The following is a 17,593-nucleotide window of genomic DNA, read 5'->3' as shown; positions in this document are numbered from 1 at the left end:
CTCAACTTTTATTTGCTTTAAAACTTTCTTACATGTTATTCTTTTCAATATGAAATTCAATTTTATCCTGCTCAAGACTAAATAGTGATCACTTCCAATTTCAAATCCTCTGTACACTCTGGTGTCCTGCACCAGGGAGAAAACATCACTATCAACAATAACATAGTCAATGAGACTTTTCTTATTCCTTGCTTCTTCTTTCCATGTGAATTGTGAATTAACTTAAAGATGGCTTGGCTAATTTCCCTTTTTTTCCATATAAATTTACTTGGCTGTCTGCTCTTTCATTCCACCTACCTGTGATTTTGGAAAAGTCTTTTCTCATACTATTTTCCCCTGAGGATAGCAACATCCATTTGTTCAAGAATCCACCAGATTATTCAGAGATAAATCACTCTAATATGAATTATCCAAAACACACACCTCCCACAGATAATTCACTATCTAGTGAATGAATAGTTTGTAAACTCGTCAAGATGGTCAAAAGTAGACAGCAATATCTGTGCACTTATTAGAAGCTCGTTATTGAGAAGAAAATGTCTAATGCACCATTTATTAAAAAGAGCAGAACTCAGAAATGTGTACAGCACTGTAGTATCTTCTTCTTCTTCTTTTTTTTTTTTAAAAGAAATGCCTTTACTGAAATGCATGCTTCAGTGTTGGAGAAAGTAATCTTTGCCATGGATGGTCTCATGGAATGTAAAATTTCTTGTAGTCATGGAATACAGTTTATTCTATTTGATATGCAATTTTTAACACTCTTGAATATTATAAAGGGATTCTATTATTTAAATAAGATAACTTACATTATCATGTGCAATCCCAAGATCATCCATTAGCTTCCTGTTCTCATCTTCCAAGGCAGTAGAATCTTCAACAGCTACAAACAAATTTTTTGGTGGTGAATAAGCTGAACACAGTACACGTACCTAAACGAAAAAATGAGTGGATGCTCAGAATTAAAATTACTTATTTTGTTTTAAAACATATTCAATAATAATAATCCAATATTGAATTTTCAATTATAAAAATAAATTTGAAGATATTCAGGTACCAACGTAAATTATTAATATAATTATTGGGATACATCAATGGAGTTCTCGAATACACTATGACAGTTACACTGTTGCTCATACAATAACAATCATACTTTTTGTAATCATAAAGGAAATGATAATATAGAGAATATAATAACTAAAATAATTTAAGTATCTCATCTTCCCTTTAAATTTTAGGCCCAATGATCTGTCACTGCTAATTTTTTTTTTATAATGTGACTACCAGCAACAAAAGGTTATAAATCCATGTACTATGGTGGGTTAAGGACTTTATATATATATATATATATAACCCACGGAACTTCCACGAAACATATGCCTTGCCACTCGCTCTTTACATCCACTCATCCCAAGGTTATATGGTCTCCCGAAGATACACAAAGAAAACTGCCCACTGAGACCTATCGTGGATAGTATTGACTCGCCTACCTATAGCTTATCTAAGTTTCTGGCTTCATCCTTAAAAGGTTTTACAGGAAATTCTTCTTCATATATAAAAAACTCAACAGATTGCATCTCGAAAATCAAAAATTTAAAACTCCAGCCTTCAGATATCATGGTGAGCTTTGACGTGGTGGCTCTCTTTACAAACATTCCAACTCAAGAGGTTCTCGATATTTTAAAGAACAAGATTTCAAAAAAGATGTTTTCCTTGCTATCACATTGCGTTCACTCTGGCTACTTTCAATATGAGAAAAAAGTCTACAAACAAAATAAGGGATTGGCAATGGGCAGCCCTCTGTCTCCTATATTAGCTAACATCTTTTTTGAAGATTTTGAACAAAAGGCAATCTCTTCAGCTACTCTTAAACCAAAAATTTGGCTGGGATTTGTAGATGACATATTTCTTATCTAGGAACATGGCACCGATAACCTTCAGTCTTTTTCAAATCATTTAAACAATTTCCACCAAGACATCAAATTAACAATGGAGGTTGAAGAAAATGGATCTCTTCCCTTCCTGGACGTAAGACTTACTAAGACATCTGATTCTATAAAAATCTCAATCTTTAGAAAATCTACACACACAGATAAATACCTACATGCGTCCACACATCACTATCCTGCACAGAAAGTGAGTATCATCTCAACTCTAGCACATCGTGCCAGATCTGTGCTGTCAGATGATGAAGAGATAAAAAATGAACTACAACATCTACAAAGAACCTTCACAAGTAATGGCTACTCGTCGAAAACTATTAATAAGCATCTATACCACCGCCCTCAAAACAACTCAGAAACACAACAACCCCAAAGGTTATATCTCCTTACCATACATCAGCTTGCTCTCCACGAAACTAAGAAGAATTTTACGAAAGTTCAACATAAAAATCTGCTTCTCTACTCTTCCTTAACTAAGATTGATTTTAAGCAAATACAAACAAGGTCACAACCATCTACAATTCCCAGGAGTGTACAAAATCACGTGTGACTGCAGGAAACAATACTATGGCCAAACTGAAAAATCCATCCTCCTATGGCTGGAAGAACACCAGAGAGATAGACATTGCCTACAAAAGAACTAGAGCAAGTGCCCTGTGAAGGCATGTACTGTTTTCAGTAAACACAAATGATGAAAGCCATCAACATGAGATAAACTGGACAACAACCTCAAACCTTCATATATGCCATGACGAGGTAGAACACCGCATAGTCGAATCTAAAGAAATTATTATGGACCCTCATCATATAAATAATAACCTTATTTATAATCTACCGGACTCTTTCAGCTCTGCTATCCAATATTGGCACACTCGTGAAGTCAGACGCACGCAGATACCCAACAATAGAACTTCAACACGAACTGTAGCTACAGTTCAAAGCTAACTGAATTTTATAATAGTCATTTTTATAGTGATACAATGTTTTTTATAGTGTTTTTTATTTGCTTTCTATGTTTCCACGCCTGAAGAAGTCAGACAATCCGATGAAACATGTTGCGTTTGGAATAAATTTAATTGTTTTTTCTAGTTCTCGGATCTAAGCCAATATATATAAATATGAATATGTATATATATATATATATATATATATATATATATATATATATATATATATATATATATATATATATTATTTACATAATCCAGAAACTGTGCTCTAGAGATCAAACATTGAACTTTTACAAGTCACTTCATATCTCCAATAAGCAGGGATTGGTTCTCACACCAGTTAATGAAATTCATTTCCCACCTAAAGACAATCATAAATTCATGGCCATAGCGGGAGTTGCACCTATAATCCTTTGGCTGGAGAGTAGAAGTGTTAATCCTCGGCCAACCATGCCAGTAAAGTAACCTGCTTCACAGAGACCTAATTAATAGTTTGACATGGTGGTTAATCTCATCTGCATAGTTTGCTACTATGACTGTCAACTGCATATATTTAAGTGTGTGTGTGTGTGTGTATATATATATATATATATATATATATATATATATATATATATATATATACACACACACTTAAATATAAAGAGCCAATAGGCTACATTTTGGCGATATAAACATTATTTAAATTAAGGGATATTAAATCCCACATTGTTTTAAAACCTAATAAGAAACTCAAAGATTGGAATCAGAGAGTTTCATGCTGAATATAGTATAATAAACTATAAAAGTATCGGCAATTACTGGCGTGGGATAATGCAAGTAGTCCTAGTACGTAGTACAAACTCTGGTAACTTGCAGCAAAGGTGGTAAAAGTTCTGATCGCTATTCTTGGTATTTTCCATAATGTAAAAACACATTTTCTAGGAAATGTATGCTGTTAATACATTATGGTGGGAGGTCACTACCTAGACCGGTTTCAGCCTTTATTAATGAATAGCTAGACCAAATTAATACCAAAAGGTATGGCGAAAAGAACTTATATACTCTGCTATACGAGTTGTCAAAAAGGTGTAACTCGCAGCAAAGGTGGTAAAAGTTCTGATTGCTATTCTTGGTATTTTTCATAATGTAAAAATACATTTTCTAGGAAATGCATTAGCTCACGCTACTAGTCGCCGAGACTTTTATAGTTTACTATACTATATTCGGCATGAAACTCTCTTTTTCCAATCTTTGAGTTTCTAATTTGGTTTTAAAACAATGTGGGATTTAATATCCCCTTAATTTAAATAATGTTTATATCACCGAAATGAAGCCTATTGGCTCTTTATATTTAAATAACTTAATGGGTGCACCTTTTTGACAACTCGTGCAGAGTATATAAGTTCTTTTCGCTATACCCTTTGGTATTAATTTGGTCTAGCTACTCACTGATGAAGCCTCAATAAAGGCTGAAACTGGTCTGGGTAGTGACCTCCCACCATAATGTAATAACAGCATACATTTCCTAGAAAATGTGTTTTTACATTATGGGAAATACCAAGAATAGCGATCAGAACTTTTACCACCTTTGCTGTGAGTTGCCCGAGTTTGTACTATGTACTAGGACTACTTGCATTAGCTCACGCTAGTAATCGCCGATACTTTTATAGTTTATTATACTATATTCGGCATGAAACTCTGATTCCAATCTTTGAGTTTCTTGTTCGGTTTTAAAACAATGTGGGATTTAATATCCCCTTAATTTAAATAATATATATATATATATCTAACCCATAAATGAAAGGTTGCAAAACCAACTATATTGTGTAGGCAAGAGAGTGAGAAGAAAGGAGGAACCTGCTCACTTTTAGGGAGACTGTTCTATAGAACAAACACAAATGGAATGCAAGAGGAGGCACAGAAGTAAGTTGGTTCAGCACAAATTAGCAGTAGCTCTTGTTCTTATGATTTTGGAGGAGTGGAGGAATGCTAGTGGCCAATTCAGAAGAAGTGAGAGCAACCAGATGGTAGTTTGTTCAAGAGTTTTATCATCTTTCTTTGGGATGGACTGAATGTAGGCCGATTTCCTTGCTGTAGGGTACCATTTGGGCAAGAGGGTGAGATGCGATACAAGACAGGTGTAAGTACTGGGGTACACGTTTTTAGCACAGCATGTGGGATAACTTCAGGATCAGATTCCTTGTTGGTGTTCAGGTTATTAAGGATTCTTTGAATTTCTTTCCTGCAAAAGACTGTGAGTGACATGGAGTGAGCAGATCTTGGTAGGAACTTTGTCCAGATCCTCAATGCAGGAATGAAAGAGAATAGTGATGCTAGTAAGTAAGCTTTGTCTTTGGTTGTGTGTGTGTGAGAGAGAGAGAGAGAGGGAGAGGAGGAAACATGGGTAGACAAAAGACAAAATTTGTCTACCCATGGCAAGAGACCATAAGGCAAGCCTGCCATTTGGACAGGAGGTGAGTTTGAAGCATTTGGCCCTTTCAAAGTCAGATTTGGATTTGTTGATGGTTCCTTTACAGCTGTTGAGAGCTGCAATATAGGTGGGAGTGAGTAGCTGGAGTTTTGATCTTGAGCCACTTGTAGTATGCTGATTTATTTTTATTTTTAATTTTAATCGTGTGGCACACTTTTTTGAAAATCAAGATTTTGATAGTGACTGGGGATTTGGAGTGAAATTAAGGATGAGAGGGCCTTCATTCCTGTGAGGATGATTTCTGTTATTCGGTCTGAGCAGGTGTTAGTATTGAGATAATTGAAGAAATAGTTGGACTATGAGAAGGAATAAAAGCTACAAATATCATTGCACATACTTGTAGTACCAAAGGACACAAGACCAAGAACTGTTGGATTGAAGGTTGTTCCATGGTATTCTCTGTTCTCACATTGAGAAGACTGAGTTTTCAGAAGGAAAAATTCCTCCACCTCCATACATTATAACTGCTAATTCACCTTCAGCTGAAAGATATTATTATTATTATTATTACGTGACACCTCCAGGGAGTCCAAAGACTCATCGAGGGAGGGCACCTACTCTACTACTCTCCATCTCCACCACTCAATCCACCAACTACAACTAATCGCAACTACACCAACGCTATCTACTGCCCACCACCACTTCCACAGACAATCACAAATATCCATGCCCATGGCAGGATTCAAACCCGCAGCCTTTTGGCTGGAGAGTGGATATGCTAACCATGTACTTTGTATCCTAGATGGGATTATCACTATTGACAAAGATATGAAAGCTCTAATTTAATTATTATTTCCTATATTTTTCCAAAGTCAAATTAAGAGGATAAATACAGATATGAGCATGCAGACATATGAGTAAGACTGAAGTAAGGGAGGGGGAGCAACGACATAGTACTAAAATAAGCCATCTAGTGTGCATTGAACGAGTGCTCCTGCTTGCTTGGGCTGAAAGTATGAGGATAAGTTTTCAAAATATAAGTGTGTGGTCAATGGGGTAGTGACCAGGTGGAATTTTTTTTTGGGTGGCAGCACACTCACTATTGTAAACTCATATTGTCTGTAACAGAGAATAGTTTGCTATAGTGAATTTCCTTTATAATAGCATTGTGACTCTAGCTGAGACTTTTCAACTGATTGTTATATTAAGTGAGTGAGGGAGTTTGTTATAATATTGTTTACTATAGTGAGAGCTAACTGTATCTCCTACCTTTTCAGAAGTTCTATGAATATGCAAGATGGTTATAGATTCACTCAAGTCTAAAGTAAGGACAGAAGATAAGGTATTATGAAGGAATTTTTATTGGAGCAAATCTCTTTGCTCCATTAACTAAAATTTTTATAATGCCTCACTGCTGGAGATCATATCTATCTGTGCGTGTGTGCAAGGGATTTCCAATAAACAGGGAAAGTCAGAGATTGATCAGGATTATAATCAGAGTGTCTAGAAAGGGCAGACTGTTTTTTGCTTTTTTTTTCACTAAAGTGAATTCAATTCTAGTTCAGCTGGTTCCAATGTGTTAGAAAAATCTTCTAGACCAGTGTTCCCAAACTGTGGACCACGGCCCCTTTGGGGGCCGTAGGTTTTGTTGGAGGGGGGGGGGCGTGAAATAATGAAAACAAATTTAAAATGGTTTAAGACTAAGTAGATTTTTTTATTTTAAAAGAAACGTATTTAACTTTTATTATTTCTTTTTTGTTATTTTTTATATTTTAATGGAAAAATTCACACATTGGTGTTGGTTCACAAACTTTGCTTCTACGTATTTCGGCGTTTAATGAATATTAGTAAATGTTGCTTATTCATATGTTTCATTTCAAAGCAGTGGTTAATTGTATTTACTTCGAATGCTCTCCAGGGAAGCTCCAAATCTTCCTGTCCCTTTCATCAGGCGTTCGTAATCAGGGACTGTTGATATTGATGTTATATACATATCAAAACACGTTTTATATTATCACTGTCATCCGAGCTAGTTTTCTGTTTTAAGTTTTGCATATACTTCATACATGAAAAAAAGCTTAAACAAGTTCATGTGGGTAGATAGCAACTCGCTTGCAGTGGTAAACAACTCGCATAATAAAAGTATTTATTATGCCTTAGGGAGGGCATAATAAATACTTTTATTATGCCCTCCCTAACAGCCACTATACTGCAATAAAAACAATTACTTTTATTATGCCAGTGGATAAGGTATGAGGTGTCTATGTAATATATTTCTCAACAAATAGTGCAATTAGAGACAACTGGGATAAAAACACACTAATTAATGAATCACATATCCCCTCATACAGAAACTATGCTGTATAGACTGAAACAAAACCATATGTTGCATGGGCAAACACAGTATCTAACTAAAAACTATTGTTATTAATTAGATGTGTGTGAGTTCGATTTCCCAAGGCAGCAATAAAATTCAACCGAACGTGTTAAAATTCGTAAAAGTGTTAAAACTAAGTATATAATATATAATGAATGTTATGGCAGTTTCACATATGGAATTCAGTTGAAGAGAGTTAGCATTTCAACTCAATTGTCAGCTATGCTTTTATCTTTAGGTTGTGTGAACTTTTGTTAATACCGCACCAATCATATGCACGTTTTAATAACCTGCCTTTGCTGTCTGTTTCGCATTAGGTTTAATTACCGTAAAGGGAGAAAAGTCACAAAAGAAAAAAATGTTCCTGGTGCGGGGATTCCCTTATTCAGGTAATATTCACTAATTTCATGTTATCAGTCTGTGGTGTGCTAGTATCGGTAAGTTGATATTATTTGATCTATTCTATGTTAAAAAATTTAACCCTGAGATGAATAAGTGGCTGATAAAAAATAAAAAAAAATCCCGCAAACAATCAGAAGAAGCAGAAACAGACTCAAAAAAAAGGACAGTATTTCATATTTTACCAGAACAGCCCGATTCATCTTCAGAACCAAACGGTAAGAGGCAAAAATATTGAAAGTTTATTTTTCACTTGGTTAGAGTATAATAAAATTAGTTTAATCCTTTATCCAAGTGTGAGCAAACAAAGTTTGCGCCTGAAAGTATCTTCAGGATTGGGGTAAGGTGGTACAACACCAGGTCAACTCGTTGCAAAGGTGGAGCAAGATACCAACACTCCTATCTCAGTATCTCCTATAATGCAAAACACATCTCCTTGCAGATATGTCTAATGTTATGCATTAAGGGAAGGGCCACTACCCAGACTAGTTTCGACCTTTATTGAGGTCTCTTCAGTGGGAGCCAGGCCCAAGTGGAGATACCAGGCAGAAGCATTAGCAGATCATCTCTATCTATAGGAGTTGCCAAATGGTGTGCCACCCTTTTTTAATAAATTACTCTGGATTTAGAGAAAGATATTGAAAGTTTATTTTTCACTTGGTTAGAGTATAATAAAATTAGTTTAATCCTGTATCCAAGTGTGAAAGTATCTTCAGGACTGGGGTAAGGTGGTACAACACCAGGTCAACTCGTTGCAAAGGTGGAGCAAGCTACCAACACTCCTATCTCAGTATCTCCTATAATGCAAAACACATCTCCTTGCAGATATGTCTAATGTTATGTTATGCATTAAGGGAAGGGCCACTACCCAGACTAGTTTAGACCTTTATTGAGGTCTCTTCAGGGGAGCCAGGCCCAAGTGGAGATACCAGGCAGAAGCATTAGCAGGTCATCTCTACCTATAGGAGTTTCCAAATGGTGTGCCACCCTTTTTTAATAAATTACTCTGGATTTAGAGAAAGATATTGAAAGTTTATTTTTCACTTGGTTAGAGTATAATAAAATTAGTTTAATCCTTTATCCAAGTGTGAAAGTATCTTCACACCTGGCTTCACATCTTTGCGCCTGAAAGTATCTTCAGGACTGGGGTAAGGTGGTACAACACCAGGGCAACTCGTTGCAAAGGTGGAGCAAGCCACCAACACTCCTATCTCAGCTCCCACTGAAGAGACCTCAATAAAGGTCGAAACTAGTCTGGGTAGTGGCCCGTCCCTTAATGCATAACATTAGACATATCCGCAAGGAGATGTGTTTTGCATTATAGGAGATACTGAGATAGGAGTGTTGGTAGGCGCAAACTTTGTTTGCTCACACTTGGATAAAGGATTAAACTAATTTTATCATACTCTAACCAAGTGAAAAATAAACTTTCAACATCTTTCTCTAAATCCAGAGTAATTTATTAAAAAAGGGTGGCACACCATTTGGCAACTCCTATAGGTAGAGATGACTTGCTAATGCTTCTGTCTGGTATTTCCACTTGGGCCTGGCTCCCACTGAAGAGACCCCAATAAAGGTTGAAACTAGTCTGGGTAGTGGCCCTTCCCTTAATGCATAACATCAGACATATCCGCAAGGAGATGTGTTTTGCATTATAGGAGATACTGAGATAGGAGTGTTGGTTCTTGCTCCACCTTTGCAACGAGTTGCCCTGGTGTTGTACCACCTTACCCCAGTCCTGAAGATACTTTCAGGTGCAAACTTTGTTTGCTCACACTTGGATAAAGGATTAAACTAATTTTATTATAAGAGGCAAAAAATGTAATATATGCATTTGATTTTTGCAATATTCGCTGTGTATGTTTTGTATTGAATATAAACACAATAAATATTATAATAACATATCTCTCTATTACGATTTTTTTCGAGGGGGCCGTGAAATATTTTAATTTTTGCAAAGGGGGCCCTGACATCCAAAAGTTTGGGAAGCACTGTTCTAGACTACATAGCCAAATGGAAAGCACATCATCTAACAAAGCCAAACAGTGTATCTATGAGAGGAAAGAACTGTAAACTTTCTGTTTAAATGTCTCCACGAAGAAGTCAGCAGGGATGTGTGACAGCATGGAAGATCAACTACCTCTCATTATCTCAGCTCCATTTCAGGACTGAAATATTGGATTAATCAAAAATATTGATGAACAATCAAGAAACAAAATCCTGACTATTATGTGAATACTATGGAGAGTGAAGTTTTCCATCCTAGATGGAAATAATTCACATAATAGTGGGGCGAGTTCTTAACATTCGATTATGTGATGTCAGTGTTTTAGGAAAGCACTCTGACTAAGTGTTTGACTAATCTGTAGGAAAGGTGAACCAATGTCATCCATAACTGGGTGCAATGCACACATGATTTAAAATGATATAATTCTAGATCCCCCCCCCCCCAGAAAAAAAAGTTATATAGAATGCTCAAAATTCATAAACAAAATGTTCCGCTGCACTCAAATGCAGATGTGGTGGTAGTTCGAATATACCTACAGCTTAGCTGTTAACACCACCTCACATACTTTAAGAACACTGTCTGCTTTTAAAATTAATAGAGAAAACTTTATCTTCCACAATAACATAATGGTCAGTTCTGATATTTTTTCAAAGTTTTGACATTTTACCACATTTAAGACCCTTTTGATTTAATCTAAGCTGAATTTCCTTCTGATATTCCAGTATTGCTTCAGTGTTGTTCATCATGAACTCCAGCCATTTCATTTGCCATTGAAAAATGTACACACAGACAGTACAGCCATGGCCTCCACTATACCTTCACCCTTGCTAACTTCCTCATGGATGTGTTTGGACAGTCACACACAGTTAATTCACTTTAGAAAAAAAAAAAAGTTTTAATTTTATAGGCAGTGAAAACAAGGATCCATTGGACTCTTGGCTTTCACTTTTTTTGATCCAGTTCTAGATTTATCTTCATCTAAAGAACACACACACACACACACACATGGTGTGTTATGTATCGATATATTTTAAAAAATACTGTATATTTTTAAAATATTTGTAATCTTTAGTCTACCTTGAGACTGTACAAAAAAAAAAAAACTGAAATCCCTTATTGGCAACCAAAAGATGAGCTATAATATCTAGATCTACTTGGTGTTCACAGAGAAAGACCATGTAGTGAGTAAAAGGAAGAATAATCATGGAAGGAAATTGTAAATGAATACTGATAGCAGAAAAGTGACAAGCAGACAGTTACTGAGCAATCTCTTTGCAGAGGGTGTATCATTTAAATGAAGATGTTTTGCAGTGACAGATTTAATAGGAAATTATATGGGGGGGGAAGATAAATGAATTGGAAGAACTCAGAATAAAGTTTTTTGTTTTTGGCATGCTTTTGTCCAAAGTAGATATGATGGTTCAAAAAATGAGCACTCACCTTGCTATGATCTGGAAGGAGGCTCTGGAGCTGTTGCAAACTTGGACAAAAATTCAGCAACAGGGATAGCAGCATGTATGTTGAAGGAATGTTCAGCTGAGCTGGTTAGGCCCTTGACCCAGTTATATAATTTGATTCTTAGCTCAGGAAAGATCTCCCAGGAATAGAATATGATATAGTCTGATCACATAAGCGAGAGCTGTTGTTGGCAGACTGCCATGAAGAATCAATTCATGTTGAAGGGGAGAAAGAAATAAGGCAATGTACGAATTGGTCACCAGCACGTGAAATCACGTGCTTTATACGTAACATTTTCCAACTGTTATACAAGCAAAATAGTTACCACTTTAAAAACTACAATGATCATAAATTAGAAGTAAATTTTCCGATGTGTAATAATAAACACTCATCCCACAATACGGATTGATTACCCTATTATTGGAATGGATTCTCCTTCTTTTGACATGCACAGAAGTGTTGAAGGGTCTCGTATCTGTGGGTGTATTACAAGCAAAAAAAAAGTCCCTTTATACAAGAATGGTGCAAAAACTGATGTGTCAAACTACCAGTCTATTAGTATCTCTGAAAGATTTTAGAAAAGGAGGTAAGAACTCACATACAGATATGGGCTGAGAAATAAGCCTATACTTTGCAAGGAACAGTTTGGAGGATAAGAAATTAAAGTTCAAAGCCAGACAGAATAATTGCAATGATGAAACAAACATTCTTTTGTAAGGATAAGAGGATTATTATATCTCTTTACAAGGTATGATCTTGATATGATGATCATACCTAGACTGCTTGTGAGCAGATTTGGTTATCTGGGATATTAGAGAGGGGGGGATGAAGAAAACTATGGAGAAGATGAAAAGAAGAGACACAAAGTTGATATCAGGATTATCGAATGCAGATACTGATTAAAAAAAAAAAGGATGATGATATTGGTTGATGAAAATTTTCATTATAAAGAAGGTGGGGGAGAGGACAAGGGGACATCCATGGAAGTCAATTTTGTGTAAAGTTAAGAAAGGGGTGAAAGTTGAATTTTTCTCTAACAGAGTAATGACTGAGTGCAACATCTTGCCTGCTGAAGTCGTGAGTGCATCTACTAGTATGAATGAGTTTAAGAAAGGTATGACGACTAGTATGGATGATGTGTGGTCTCTCTCTCGATGAATCCTTGGCTTCCTGAAGATCTCTGCTGATAATAATAATATACTTTACAGGAAGTTAAAGTCTTGCTTTCATTCATATTTGACCCATGTGTAAGTAAACAATAAAAGTTTGCATGAAATATCTTCAGGACTAGACTAGCTGTTTGTATGTTGAGAACAGCTAACTTCATTAAAAGTTAAGTACCATAATGCAAAGCATTCTTAAGAATGTATATATCATGTTGCCTTAGATTACAAAAAAAAAAAATGCTAATCACAGTAAGATTGTTCATATCTAGTAAGTGACGGAAAAAAATGGATGCTGCTTTTTTTTTATATTATTATCTGTTTATATATAGAAACTTAATAAGTTTCTACAAGCAGCTGATCAATCCTTAAGAGAGAAGAAAGATGTTAATGTACTGTGATATATATATATAAATATATATATATATATATATAATTCAAAGAAACACAAACCTATATATATATATATATATATAAAATGAAATAAATAATTTAAAAAAAAACAAAACAAAACAAACAAACCTTATGATCATAAAATGTATCAATCATGGTAATAAATCTTCTTGCTTGTGTCTTCTGTTTTTGTGACATCTGAGGTATATCTCTAATAATAATAGTATGAAACGCTTGGCTCATTGTCAAATAGTCTATTGCTCCTAGTGGCTAATACAGAAAAAATAATACAATTGCTTATCTGGATAAAACTATTCCATCTAAGAAAAGAAAAAATATTCCCATTAAAATTTATTTTGTGTGCAAGTTGTTTTAATATGAATATAATGGAATCTAATTACAGTATATATATATATTATGCTTAATTTGTAATGATACAGCAACATGTGAGACTACTGTAATGAATTAACATGAACAGAAACATGGTTTAGTTGAAAACTTGAAACTTATTAATGATTTTACAGCAAATATTTCTGTAGTGTAAGAGAACAACATCATCAGAGATAACACAATAACGTGGGAACTATTAATGAACATTCAAGTTGAGAAAAGCAAACAATTATGTTAGAAATGCAAAAATACGAGTATTGTGCAGAAAGCTATATTATTATTATTATTATTATTACATGACACTTCCAAGGAGTCCAAAGACTTATTGAGGGAGGGCACCTACTCCACAACACTCCAGCTCCACAACTCAATCCACCAACTACAGCAGACCGCAACTACCATCATTATATACACCAATGCCATCTACTGCCCACCACGACTGTGATTATCTGTGAAAATAAGTATTTTCACAGACAATCACAAACATCCATGTCCATGGTGCAATTTGAACCTGCAGCCTTTTGGCTGGTGAGTGGATACACTAACTACTCGGCAAACCAGCCTGGCCTGGTTGGCTTATATCAGGGTATAAAAAAAAAAAAAAATTAGCAATGCAGGCTAAAGGCAATCCAAAGGAATTTTATCATTATGCAGCAAATAAAAGAAAGAATGAATACCAAAGAATAACTTTACTGAATGCAGATAGTTCCCCCGATGGTGTCTTCACCTTGTCGTGGTGGCGGGGTGGCTTGTTCCAATGACCCTGAGAGCAATGCCGGTGGTAGTTATTCTACCAGTAGGGCTTCCCAAGCCGGACTGGTCAAAGGTGAGGGTCCAGACTAAGAGAGGCACCCTGGTCCTCCAGGTTGGGGGTTAAGCATGAGGCCAACAACCTCATCTTGTAAAAATCTTACTTGTTAGGAACCAAGCACCAAATAAGTCTCAATATTGGACTGTACAAAATGGAACTAGACCTACTGCTTGGAATAAAGGATTGCGATTTGGAACATGAAATGTCAGAAGCTTATATAGAACAGGTGCACTGCAAACTTTAAGTGATGAACTCAAAAAATATAAAATGGATATAGTGGCATTTCAGGAAACTAGATGGATTGATAGTGGTGAACATAAATTAGGAGATTATTTGTTATTATATGGTGGAAATATCACAGGAAGACATGAACTAGGAACAGGATTTATGATACAAAGAAGGCTATGGGAATCACTCATAAGTTTTGAGGCCATCAACGAAAGACTCGGTAAAATAAGACTGCTAACAAAAAAGTTCAAAATAACTTTAATTAATACACATGCACCCACAGAGGAAACTGATCAGGATACCAAGGATGAATTCTATGATACTCTGCAAGGAATAACTGATGAAATACCAAATAATGACCTTATTATACTTTTAGGAGACCTTAATGCAAAAATAGGAAGAGAAGAAATCAATAGACAAACAATCGGAAATTTACAACTGTGTTATAAATAACTCTTTTAATTTCCAGATGTTTCGATCTTCATATTAAGATCGTCATCTGGAGTATATACAAATATACAAGGACAAGCTGAGTTACATTACACACACAGTAAGCTAGAGAAATAATGATTTGATTACTGGCATGACCTCTAGTGAAAAAAACCGGCGATCAAATCATTGTTTCTCTAGCTTACTATGTGTAATGTAACTCAGCTTGTCTTTGCATATTTGTATATATTCCAGATGATGATCTTAATATGAAGATCGAAACGTCGGGAAATTAAAAGTGTTATTTATAACATGGTTTTAAAGTCCATAATTTCTAAAATGAATGCTGATCACCATGCAACACTAAAAGAAAGAATTCTGATAATCCAGGGAGATTTGACCTACAAGCGATGCAATCAATATGGTTAGCTGAAGATTCATGTTTCGGGTTTGATCCATCAACTGGCTTTTTTAAAACAATGTAGGGACAGCAATATCATTCCGAATTGCATCAAACTAAAGAGAAAATTTACCTCAACAAAGGAGCAACAAATATACCACCGCATGGAGAAATCGTTACTCGGAGAATAGATCCAGGCTACGAGAAAAACTTGGCTGCTACTCAAAACAAGGTACAAAATGAAAAATCTCAACTTTCAAGTTACTTAAACGCAGATATTTGGATTATCCTCGAAAAGATTACGGACAACACGGCGAACCATATCCTTCAAACTAAGAAAGAAAATCTCATATCCAAATTTCGTAGACTAAAAGATTGACAAAACTAACGGACATATTCAAATTTCTCCACAGTGAACGCTAACAACCAACCAGAAACAAGAAGCAACAGGAGCCACCAATCGCCGACAGGTAACAGTAACATAGTAAACCTATCCAACCATGCCTTAAACAAAGACCAGTAAATGCCTTAACAAAAGACCAAAGTAAACCTATCCAACCATGCCTTAAACAAAGATGAACTCTCGCTACTTAACAAAGATCTAAATTTTGCTGTAGCACCCAGATCGATGAACAAACTGGATTTTATTTGTAATATTGAAAGAGGCTTAAGGTTCATCCCAAATAACATAGCAGACAAAATACGTTTAGAAACCGTCAACATTTTAAATATAAATCATAAGAAAACAATAACAAGAAACTTAACGAAACACGAATTAACGGCGGTGAAATCATTAAAATCAAATCCGAACATTGTAATAACTAGAGCCGATAAAGGAAGTGCCACTGTTATTCTAAACCGAACCACTTATTTAGAAAAAATGAATCTGTTAGTCTCGGACAATAGTACATACCAATGTGTTAACTATGACCCAACCAACAGAATAAAAAAGAAAACAGAGAAACTACACAAATCTATTACTGCATGGCCGGAAGACACAGTCAAAAAAACTACTTCCGCACTATGCTTGTTCCTCGAGAATTTACGCCCTACCAAAAATACGCAAACAAAACACACCACTCCAGCCAATAGTCAAAGGTATAGATAGCCTGAATTATCACCTAGCGAGTATTGACACTTCCAAGGAGTCCAAGGACTCATCGAGGGAGGACACCTGCTCCACAACACTCCATCTCCACAACTCAATCCACCAACTACAGCAAACTGCAACTACCATCATTATCTACGCCAATGCCATATACTGCCCACCACGACTAGTATTTTCACAGACAATCACAAACAATGATTTTTTGTTTAGCCAAGAAATTAACGGCAACACTCAAGTTGGGTAGGTCAGTTCCCCCTCCTATATCAGAAACACACAACACTTCATAAACATAATCAAAGACATTACATTAGAAAAAGATGATTTATTAGTCAGGTTTCACGTCTCTGCACTCTTTACGAATGTCCCAATCAATGACACAATATTTCTTTTACAGCAAATTCCCTCCAGATATTACTGCGCTCTTTGCGCATGTATTACGTTCTGGTTATTTTGTTTGGCAAAAAGCTTTCTACCTACAAAAAGAAGGCACAGCCATGGGCTCGTCATTATCTCCCCCCTATTGCTAACATTTATATGGAAAATTTTGAGCAACATGCTCTAGATTCCTCTCCTTTAAAATCTAAAGTCTAGCTTAGATACGTTGACGATGTTTTCACGATCTAGTCCCATGGCCGCCAGACACTAGACACTTTCTTTAGCCACCTAAACAAACAACACAAATGTATACAGTTCACAATTGAGATTGAAAAACAGAACACACTTCCGTTTCTAGATACACTTGTCACACGTCTTCCTTCACTGTGTACCGGAAGCCGACACATACTGGTCAATATATATACATAAACTCCTACCACCACCCAACACAAAAACTAGGTGTCATTAATACTCTAAAAAACAGGGCTTTGAAGATCTGCTCCAGTGAACAAGCTCTGAAAGACGAATTTAAAGTTATCAGCAATACTTAATAATTAATTAATTTGTTATTATTATTATAATTACAGCTATTTTGCCTGCTTCAGTTTAGGAGTACCCTTGTTTAAATGTCATTGGCTATTTACTCATGGGTTCTTAGGACATTATGAGTGTAGATGTACTAAAAAGTATATGTAGCTTAAGGAATAGAAAATTGCACATATCTTTTTCTGAGTGTTGTGGCTTTTCCTCT

The 17,593-nt window shown here is 35.6% G+C and overlaps 1 protein-coding gene across 1 annotated transcript in view; it reads right to left on the bottom strand.

Moving 5' to 3' along the window:
* The window catches only part of LOC150094212 (AFG1-like ATPase), a 299,001-nt gene that overhangs the window by 36,412 nt on the left and 244,996 nt on the right, over positions 1-17,593 (bottom strand). Inside the window, exons 11-12 of the mRNA XM_090411886.1 lie at positions 13,231-13,371; positions 807-929 (exon numbers count right to left, since the gene is read on the bottom strand). Of these exons, the coding sequence (XP_090268012.1) occupies positions 807-929; positions 13,231-13,371 (264 nt within the window). The remainder of the gene's footprint in view (positions 1-806; positions 930-13,230; positions 13,372-17,593) is intronic.

The sequence above is a fragment of the Typopeltis vanoorti genome, chromosome 22, assembly GCF_054136105.1.
Source record: "Typopeltis vanoorti isolate ZY-2024b chromosome 22, IOZ_Tvanoo_1.0, whole genome shotgun sequence".
NCBI classification, from domain to species: Eukaryota; Metazoa; Arthropoda; class Arachnida; order Uropygi; family Thelyphonidae; genus Typopeltis; species Typopeltis vanoorti.
The sequence above is the reverse complement of the archived record's forward strand: the minus strand, read 5'-3'. Positions and strand labels throughout refer to the sequence as shown.